This window comes from Saccostrea echinata, unplaced genomic scaffold, assembly GCF_033153115.1.
Source record: "Saccostrea echinata isolate AGI-Se365-2 ecotype Australia unplaced genomic scaffold, CSIRO_AGI_Sech_v1 ptg000054l, whole genome shotgun sequence".
NCBI lineage: Eukaryota > Metazoa > Mollusca > Bivalvia > Ostreida > Ostreidae > Saccostrea > Saccostrea echinata.
The window spans coordinates 27409285-27419902 of NW_026889803.1; the positions used below are offsets into that span (position 1 = coordinate 27409285).

Consider the following 10618-nt stretch of genomic DNA (forward strand, 5'->3'; position numbering starts at 1 on the left):
TTTTTTAACCTCTGGAAATTTTTTTTATTCATTCCGAAGTTTTCACACCTATTAATTACTATTTTAACTTCATATTCGCAGGTGTTTTTGAATTGAAAAAAAAATCTTCCCCCTACCATCCTACCTAAAGGAGAAGGGTGAACATGACGAGCGATAAGCCTATAGTGTGACAAACATGAAGATGAAAAATTAAATTTCAATTATATGAAAATTTTCCTTGATATTTCGTCTAACATTAAAATATACTTATGTAAAATCTCTACAATTTGCAAAAATCCCGCAAAGATTGAAATTATTTGCCTGTGAAATATTAGACACATACTAGAGCGGGGAAAAAGAGTCATTTTCGCATACTATAACACTATTTTTCGATATGAGTGGGTCTTGGCTCCACCTTTTTGAAAGTTAATTCTCAAAGTTTGCATAAAAATATACATTTTTTGGTTACCAAAAATATGGAGCAATGACCCATTATACCTCAAAAATATACTTTTATGACATAACATTCGCATCTTTTCGAGAAATACTTGAAGTTCATTAAGTCAAGGGTCATATCGTCAGGACTTGTGTAGTCTAGTGGTTAGCGTGCTAGTCTCGAAAGAAAATGATACTCAGGATTTTTATTGCTAGGGTTCGAACCCCACGAATACCACATTAATTTTTTTTAATAAAAGAATAAATTTTTCCGAGAAAATTTTCCACAGAAAAGTTTTGTTTATCACAATTTCATAAATTTCAATAATGAGAACTTTACTCTGAATATTAAATTCACAAACTGAACATGATTTTTATATTTCTGAAGGCATAGGCTTTCTGCACGCTATGTTCGCCCATCTCCTTTTTTATCCCGAGTTAGAGAGGGCAAGCAAGCGATTTTTTAAAGATTGCCTAATAATGGCTAATGAGGAGAAATGTGGCAGACTATAACACCTTGCTGACTTCACTACAGCTCCATATGGCCTAAAAAAATCTTTTATGATTTTGAGGTCCAAAGGCCAAGGTCATAAATTCATACATTCTTTCTGTGTGCAACACTTTCGGGCGATATCTTGAAAAGCATTTGAGCTTTTACTTAGAATTTTATAACACAACCGTCTATGGCCTAAAGGAGACCCCAATTGATTTTGAGATCCAAAGGTCAATGTCATAATTTTATTCATTCTGTCTGTGAAACACTTTCGTTTCTGATATTTAAAAAGCCTTTGAGCAACTAATCAGAGAATTCGATTAAGGTAGTCTGATCCTCAGGTTCTGAAAATTAGCTTTTCAGTACCGGTAATTGAAAATGCTCACAAAAATGTCTTGGATTTCACAGAATAACGTGTATTTACCCATAGATTTCTTCAAAGTTCATCAGTAAAGAAGATGGGTGAACAAGGTGCGCAGAATGCCTATAGCTTCAGATATTAAAAAAAATCGTATTCAATTTGTGAATTAAGTATTTAAAGTAAAGTTCTCATTATTGAAATTTATGAAATTATGATCAACAAGACTTTTCTGAGGAAAAAAGATCTCAGAAAAAATTATTCTTTTATTTAAGAAATGAAATGGTATTCGTGGGATTCGAACCCCTAACAATAAAAATCCGGAGTATGATATTGCTTTGAGACTAACACGCTAACTACTACGCTACACAGCTCCTGATGAATAGTGACATTTAAATCATGTTTGTGATATGACAACTTAATGGACTTCAAGTATTTCTTGGAAAGATGCGAACGTTTTGTCATAAAAGTGTACTTGTAAGGTATAGTGGGTCCTTGCTCCATGTTTTTGTAAACCAAAAAATGGAGCGAAGACCCATTCAGATCGAAAAATTTTGTTTAAGTATGACAAAATGATCCTTTTTGTCCTCTTCAGTGTGTGTATGCTATTTCGTAGCATATTTTAGTCTTTGTGAGATTGTAAATTGTAGAGATTTTACATAAAGTATACTTTAATGTTAGATGGAATATCAAAGAAAATTTTGATATAATTGAGATTTTATTTTTCACTTTGTGTTTGTCACACTGTAGGCACTTCGCCCGCCTTGTTCACCCATCTTCTTTAATCATATCAGGGAAAATTATCACATCTCAAATATATTTTCAGTACATGCGAATAAAAGCACCAGTTATGGATTTTCTAATTGAAAACTGATCAACAAATATATTTTTTGATTCAAAATTATAGGTATCCAGGCATTTGGAGAAAATGGCATGTTTTGCACACTTACACAGTATTTTAGTTCTTCTATTTACTTCAATTGTTATAAAATACATAGTGTAAAAAGTTTGTGTTATCATTGCAAGACATCCCAGATCACTTCTAATTTCATATCATGCTAATAAGCATTGGGATCTAATACTAGATTAGATGAAATTTGATTTCTCTGAAAATGATTTATTTTTGTACTTTTGTGGGGTTCAATGTCAACTTTTTATACGAACCTTAAATCATATTGAGATGCATAAAATGAAAATTGTTGCAAGAAAATATTTCAATTTCAAGCTTCATTTTGAGACTATTAAAATTAAATAATAGATTTAAGAGTTATCGTTCCTATCTGAGGATCTGATATCCTTAAGTGTAGGAATTTTGTTGTGCATATATTTTTTTCAGTCCTGTGCACCTTTTTGTGTGTTCAGATTGGCTCAGTTTCAGAATGTGTGTTTTCCTATGTCTGCCTAAATGCATTGATAAAATGAAAATCCAAAATCTCTGAAAATAGCAGTCTTTGAAAATGTTGTAATTCTATATTGATTTCAGAGATTTTTTATTTTTATTTTAATCAATGAATTCAGACAGTTCCATTCTTAATTGGATCATAATGTGTTTGTTCAGTTTTTGTCGTGTTCATTTTTGTTTAGGCCATAAACGTATAAGAATGGGTCTCCTAGATCATCTTTAAAAAAAAAAAATGTTTGCCCTCTCTTTTGGAATCCTTATACGACAACCAACTGCTTACTGCTCACTGCTTACTGCCAACTGTTCACTGCTTACTGCCAACTGCCACACATATCTGAATATATTTTCATATCTATATTGATATGTATTTGAATTTTCATAAAACCAGGCACGGATCCAGGATTTTTTTTTCCAGGAGGGGTCCACCCCAGTTAAAAAAAAATCCAACCCAGAAATATCTTTACAAGAAAAAAACGTAAACTCCTTTCCAAAACGTGAAAAAACATATTTCATGGTGGTGGTGGTGGTGGGGGTGGCTTCTTATGCTTCATATCCAAGACTTTTCATACCAACTTAACACGGATCCGCGTTTTCTAAGGGGGGGGGGGTTTCCAAGGTCACTTTTAGTTGATTTAGTATATGCATTAAATAGCACTACATATTCCGGGGGGTCCGGACCCCCCCCCCCCCCCAGTACCGCGCATGTAAAACATAACTTATTTGGGAAAAGAAAGAGATCATAAATCTTAAATTTGAGAAAATTTTTCACTATAGAAATTAATGGATAATGGAAATTGGTCTTCAAAACATCTTTCCCCGCGAAACAACAAATCCTTGTTTTCAGTTTTTATGAATTGAAAACGTTATTTCACAAAATAATTCCAAATGTTATGTTGTCTCAGGGGAGGGGGGGGGGGGGTGGTTAAAGATTAAAAAGAGGAAAATAGTCATTTTATTACCCATTTCAAATGAGATAACAAGTTAAAAAAATAATGTATTTTATCACTTTATCAATCTCATATGATGAATTTTACATAAGTAAAACATACGGTGAGATTTAAGTGTCATTTATCCATTTCCATGAGTATTTGAAAATCTGGTGATGTTTTCAGCCTGATTTCAATTGATACCCCCTTATGAATTTTCTACCCCCTTATGAAAGGAGTTGTAAATTAGAGCAATTAACTTTTTGTCACTGGTTTTCAAAATTAGTACTTAGTACTAATGAACTTTTCTTTGCATTCAAACAAGTTTTAATGTCCAAACTGCCATTTATATTGATTTAAGCAAAATTTGGCGGATTTAGGAATTTTCAAACTGCAAAGGCGAGGAAGGAGTAAATCGGAAGAAGGAGTATTTCCTCTTAAAAACAAAACAATAATTTCTGCATTTCCTTGCAGGCAAATAATTTGGTAGCTTTTATTGACGCGGAAATGGGGGGGGGGGGGGTGGTGGTCACATACGACAAAAGAAACTTTTAGAAGGGTCTTGAGTAATATTTGTTGGTATATGTATTTATACTAGAAATATTACTGAAAATTATAATAACATAACTTTTGCCTAGTGTAAAATATCTAGCAAAATCTTTCGGTGTTTCTTTTTACCCTAGGAAAAGTACCTCTATTTGGGAATTTTTATATGTGTCTTATGTAAATCGATTTAATGGCTAATGTTAGATCTGTAAAATGTAGTGGTGATGGGGGGGGGGGGGGGCGTACCCACTAAATTTCTAACAATACATATACTATACAGTAGTGCTCCCTCAATAAAGACGCCTGTGACTTTTTTGTTATTTTTTGTCAAGGGAATTATGTTTGGTTGTGCCCCCCCCCCTTCCCCCGGACTGAAATTGCTTTTCCTTGTCCGAGATCAACTGTTTTTATATAGAGTAAAAGGCCTTTATGATTTTTTATTAGTATTTCTGATATAAATGCATATACCAACAAAATATTACCCAAGATCCTACAAAAAGTTTGCCCCCCTTTTTTTCTGACGTATATTTAAGCCTTTAATATCCCCCTCCCCCCCCCCCCCCCGTCAAAAAATCTATTGAATTGTTTGTCTGCAAGGAAATGTGGGAATTAGATGTTTTGTATTTAAGAGGGAATACTCTTTCCTCCTATTTATTCCTTCCTTGCCTTCACTGCTTAAAAATTAAATTTTTTTGTAATTAAGGTTCATAAACCCTCTCACTCATATCAAATGTTTCTTTAACTCTTATGATTTTCCAAAAGAAATGTATTTTTAAGTAAAATACAAACAAATATAGCATAGCTTGCGGGGCAAAATTGGACAAAAAAGACACTTCAACTTGACAAGATTATAAAGGAATAGACATTTACATGTATATCATTAAGAGTTGTCTCTCTTATCAGAGTATCGATGAACCTTAATATTATTGTTATCTATCATAGGGTTTATTCAATTAAGCATGCCTATTAAATATATTAAAGATAACAAAACAGGCAATATCATCTATGAGCAGTGGCAGTTGGCAGTAAGCAGTTGGCTGTCGTATATGGAATTCCATAATTCTGAACTTTCAAAATTTATTGAAATATTGAAGGTATTAAAATAAATGGTTGTAGAAGGGATGAAAAATTAAGGAATGAATAAAAACAAATAATCGTTTTCTGGAGGTTATAAAAAAAGTTTTGAATATGGCCATTTTAGTCGGTCTGTTGGGAGAGGGCAAACATGACCCCCGCCACCTCCCGGTCTGACAATTTTTTTATTTAATTTTTGAATTAATGTACTAAAAAAATATTTTGCCACAGTGAAAGATATTCGCTATTCTCAATGACATCCAAACGATAAAGACGCAAGACTCAAGATTTCTGGTATGTATCGATTATAGTAACTTAGCATATTATAATTAATATCGGGCTCGATGTGCACTTTTGACCTTGAAGCGAAAGTAGCATGTTTCGCTGTTTGGTTACTGTGCATAGATGCATCAAAAACAACGAAATATTGAAGTTGTCTTTAAAATCCTGTGTCTTATTTGTAAAAGGAACTAATAACGCCTGCACACATTCGGCAAGAACGGCAAGTTTTGATCTTGTTGGACTAAAAGCATTTGTAAGGGAACCTGTGCACTGACAGAGTTGTCTTGGTGTCTGTAGTATATATATTCTATTTTGCATATTTTGTAGCTATATCTGTGTTCTGTGCCTACTCAAAAATGTTAGAAAGTTGATTTTTAGGCCAAAATTTAAATCAGCGAATCTGATTAGGTTTGGTCAGCTTGAGGATATAATCAGATAATAGCCTTTATGGGCATTTTTAGAGGGAAAAAATGAGAAAAAAGTGAGCTAAAAGTATTGTAAAACTATTGATAAACAAATTATTCTGTATTCCTAATGTTTAGAACAACATTGATCCAACAGAAGTACAAAGTTGGGATCAACCCCTCAAAACATCTTTGCAAACCAAAGGTTTCCGACCCACTCCTCTGCTCTCCAACCCAATTCTTGAAGAGGAGTGGATTGGAAACATTGGCTTTTTAAGATGTCTCACATACTGTATGGTTTTGGAAAAATTTAGTTGCCAAAAGTTTTTGCATTCCATGCATATTCATGCAGTTAACTTAGGAAATATAACTACACTGAGCACTGATCCCCTTTCAGATACATGTAGTAAATCCCAGATGTGCTATTATATCCCATTTGGGCAATTGATCCCATGTTTTTGGTCCATTTGTCTGTCCTCCCATCACTGCAAGCTTAAATACATCATTTTGTCAAGTTCAAAAAAGCAGTTATATGTGATTGTTATGCCCCCGCCATGAATATGGTTTGGGCATATAGTGTTTGCCATGCCCGTCCTCTGTCCTCCATCCTTTTGTCACATTTTGTGTTTAGCTCAGTTTCAAAGAAACTGACATGTTTTTATCAAACTTTATATGCTGATACATATTGGTGAGGGCTTTTCCATTTCATCAACATTTTTTACTCTGATCTTTCCTTTGATGTTGACTGAAACTTTTCAAAATTATGTGTTTAGTTCAGTATTCAAGATGTTTTTATCAAACCTTATATGCTGATACAAATTGGTAATTAAAGTTATTCAACTTTATCAACATTTTTTGACCTTGACATTTCCTATGACCTTGACCTCTCTTAAATTTTGTTTTTAGTTCATTTTAAAAGAAACAAATCAAGATATTTTTATCAAACTTTATATGCTGATGCATTTTAGTGAGTGCTATTGAATTGCATTTTTCAGCAAACTTCATACTCTAATAGAAATTTTCATGTTGTATTACTAATGAATCCTGGGTGGGGCATTCATGTCCTTTGGACATATTTCTAGTTTAAATTTGGGGGGGGGGGGGGGGTCCTAAAATTTGTGTATTTAAAAGATTCCATGATGTTTTTGAAACTTTGAATATATGTACTTTGTTGTTTTATTTTATAATGTATATTTTCTTATTTCAGACAAATCATCAACATGTTCACGTGGTGTACTTAAGTTACAAGTCTCCAAATCCATTTGCACAACCTGAAGGAACTGGGTCTGATCCATGTGACAGAGATTACAAGGATGGCGTTGACAGGGAATTCCGCTTGGTTTATGCTCTGGGCAATATTGATAAGGGATACATGTTTATTGCAGGCATTGCATTAGGCTTTCCTCTGCTATTTCTGTTCAAGATCAGCTATTTCTTTTACAAAGAACATAAGGAATTAGAGTATGCATCCAATGACCTGTGGGAGATATTTAATAATTGTGTGGAAATTTACAACCATCTTCCTGTATCATTTGAGTGGCTATATGTGACATGTCATATCACTTTATTTGGAGGACTCGTATATTTTCTTTTTGCAAAGAACACCATCGGTAGACTGTATTACAGTGCCAAACAGGATCGCTATATAGCAATCGTGTATAAGTATGGATTTAAGAGGAAGATAGAATTCAGTAGAAAAGACATTGAAAGAAAACCTGTTTTTTATGAAAAATACATAGATAAATTACGAGTAGACATTGGAAAGAAAAAAAAATACTATGTTTATGAAAATTGTTTTAGAGACACAAGTGACCGTAACAGGTTTTTCTCTGATATAGCTTCTGATGACTATATTGATGAATTAAATAAGTAAACATGTATTAGAATTTTTGAAAAATGTTGTGAAAATAAAATAGATGTAGTATAAAAGTTATTTGTGTCATATTTATCTGTATTGATAAGGTCAACTTTAAAATAAAGTTTGTTTGACCTCTCCTGACTCAGGATGGGTTGGTAGGTAGGTAGGAAATATTTCTTTCCAGAAAATTTCAACATCAATGCTGAATTTTCAAAATCTATTTTCCAGAATGATTAAAACAAGAGGCCCATGGGCCACAACGCTCACCTGAGTAACTTTGGCCCTGCTGTTCTTCACCAGACTTTCCCCCATGTAATACACCTATTGTGGTCCCATCCTATCCCAGGGGTCATGATTTTAACAATTTAGAATCTACACTACCCCAGGATACTTCTACATTAGTTTCAGCTTTTCTGGCCCAGTGGTTCTTGAGAAGAAGATTTTTTAAGATTTTTTCTATATATTTCAATGTAAAACTTGGATTCCCTATTGTGGCCCGGCCCTACCCCCGGGGGTCATGCTTTTAACAATTTATATCTACACTACCCCAGGATACTTCTACATTAGTTTCAGCTTTTCTGGCCCTGTGGTTCTTGAGAAAAAGATTTTTAAAGATTGTTTCTATATATTTCAATGTAAAACTTGGATTCCCTATTGTGGCCCCGCCCTACCCCCGGGGGTCATGATTTGAACAATTTAGAATCTACACTACCCCAAGATGCTTCCACATTAGTTTCAGCTTTTCTGGCCCAGTGGTTCTTGAGAAGAAGATTTTTAAAGATTTGTTCTATATATTTCAATGTAAAACTTGGATTCCCCATTGTGGCCCCGCCCTACCCCCTGGGGTCATAATTTTAACAATTTAGAATCTACACTACCCCAAGATGCTTCCACATTAGTTTCAGCTTTTCTTGCCCAATGGTTCTTGAGAAGATTTTCAAAGATTTTTTCTATATATTTCAATGTAAAACTTGGATTCCCTATTGTGGCACCGCCCTACCCCCGGGGGTCATGATTTTAAAAATTTAGAATCTACACTACCCCAGGATGCTTCCACATTAGTTTCAGCTTTTCTGGCCCTGTGGTTCTTGAGAAGAAGATTTTTAAAGATTTTTCCTATATATTTCTATGTAAAACATTGATTCCACATTGTGGCCCTGCCCTACCCCCGGGGGTCATGATTTGAACAATTTAGAATCTACGCTACCCCAGGATGCTTCCATATAAGTTTCAGCTTTACTGGCCCTGTGGTTCTTGAGAAGAAGATTTTTTAATGACCCCACCCTATTTTTGTCTTCCCTTGATTATCTCCCCTTGTGAGGGGACTTGGCCCTTCATTTTAACAATTTAAATTCCCCTTCACCCAAGGATGCTTTGTACCAAGTTTGGTCAAAATTGGCCCAGTGGTTCCTTAGAAGAAGTCAAAAATGTGAAAAGTTTACAGACGGACAGACGGACGGACGACGGACAAAATGTGATCAGAAAAGCTCACTTGAGCCTTCGGCTCAAGTGAGCTAAAAACTAATTGTTTCCTGGAGGTTAAAAGAAAAGTTTTGATTTGGGCCATTTTTAACCAGTCAGTCGCAAGAGGACAACCAAACAATTTTTTTTTCAAAGATGGTCTTATGGACCTTTTTTTAAATAACTATTCACTTTTTTGCAAATGAATGAATTGATTTTATTTTGCTTAACATGATTCAGATGAAAGTGTGTCTTTATCTGTTTGTAAACTTATAAAAATTTGAGATTTGGATGCATTATTTTTGGAAGGACTAGATCTCTAACCCCCAAATCCCCCAAAATTATAGTCATCAGTTGGCAAACAAGGTGTTAAGAAATGGGGACAGCAGAGATGTATTTTTGTCCACTTCTAAAGTGCCAAATGGGATACAAAAATTCTTGTCAGCTTTTGTGAATGCACATTTTGGAGCTTTCAGATTTACTAATAACTGGTTTTTAAATGCACTTTTTGCAAGCAGGATAAGGATATTTTTACTTGTTCTTTTTCATTTGGCAGATATTTTGTATTTTTTAATTCATAATTATCAGTGAGGGTGGTTTGAGACAAATTATACATTCATATTATACTGGGATTCAAAAAGGGGTTTGCATATTCATGATATGCTTCAAGATAGTCATGACTTGTTGGTAGGTTGTCCTTTGTCAGCTGCTACTATTTTAAGGAGGTAAAAAAGGTCAAAACTGATGTCATTTAGAAAACCTATCATCCAGTAACCCCCCCCCCCCTCTTTCCCCCAGTATGGTCTTCTCAGCATGCTCAGTATAGAGTTAAACTTCCCATCAGGTGATTAAATATGTAGAAAAAATTTCCATATCAATTTACTCTATGTAAAATAATTCCCGGGGGGGGGGGGGGGGGGTATTCTCTTCATAGAAAACATTCCTTTGGTTTGGAAATCTCAATACTTCATGGAAGAGTTTGTTTTAATATATTTTTCTCACTAATCCTGATTATTCTTCCTTAGTGATTTGTCATAGTTTAAGAGAAAGTATTCCTGTTTCACCCTAGTTTCCAATTTTGCCTGAGGAGACAGTGGCATAGCTAGGAACGAACAGTTCTAAGTGCATGATTGCTCAAAATGACAAGCAGACTGAGTTTGCCCTAAGGCCCACAGTGGGTCCAGGGCAAAGTTCTGGTTGGGGCCCAGGGGTCAAAACCCCCACAAGAGTCAACTGAAGAAATCAAAAGTTCAGATAGTGATATCTTTAATTGAATTATTTTGGTCTCTTTATAAGTATTGATGCACCCATTAATTCCTCAACAAAGTTAAAAGAATAATTCAAGATATCCTAATTGAATTTAAGTGATCAACAGGTGTTCAACTTGTGCTCAGCTGATA

The 10618-nt window shown here is 34.4% G+C and overlaps 1 protein-coding gene across 2 annotated transcripts; it reads left to right on the forward strand.

Moving 5' to 3' along the window:
* The first annotated feature begins 5578 nt into the window (after positions 1 to 5578).
* Positions 5579 to 7807, forward strand: LOC133206359 (uncharacterized). Of its 2 annotated transcripts, none has more exons than XM_061342309.1 (2): positions 5579 to 5748; positions 7107 to 7807. In XM_061342309.1, the coding sequence occupies exons 1-2, from the start codon at positions 5590 to 5592 to the stop codon at positions 7770 to 7772; spliced, it is 825 nt and encodes a 274-aa protein (XP_061198293.1). In that variant the 5' UTR covers positions 5579 to 5589; the 3' UTR covers positions 7773 to 7807. The 2 variants fall into 2 exon arrangements, with proteins under 2 accessions (XP_061198293.1, XP_061198295.1); XM_061342311.1 differs by having other exon boundaries at positions 5580 to 5715.
* Positions 7808 to 10618: the final 2811 nt, after the last annotated feature.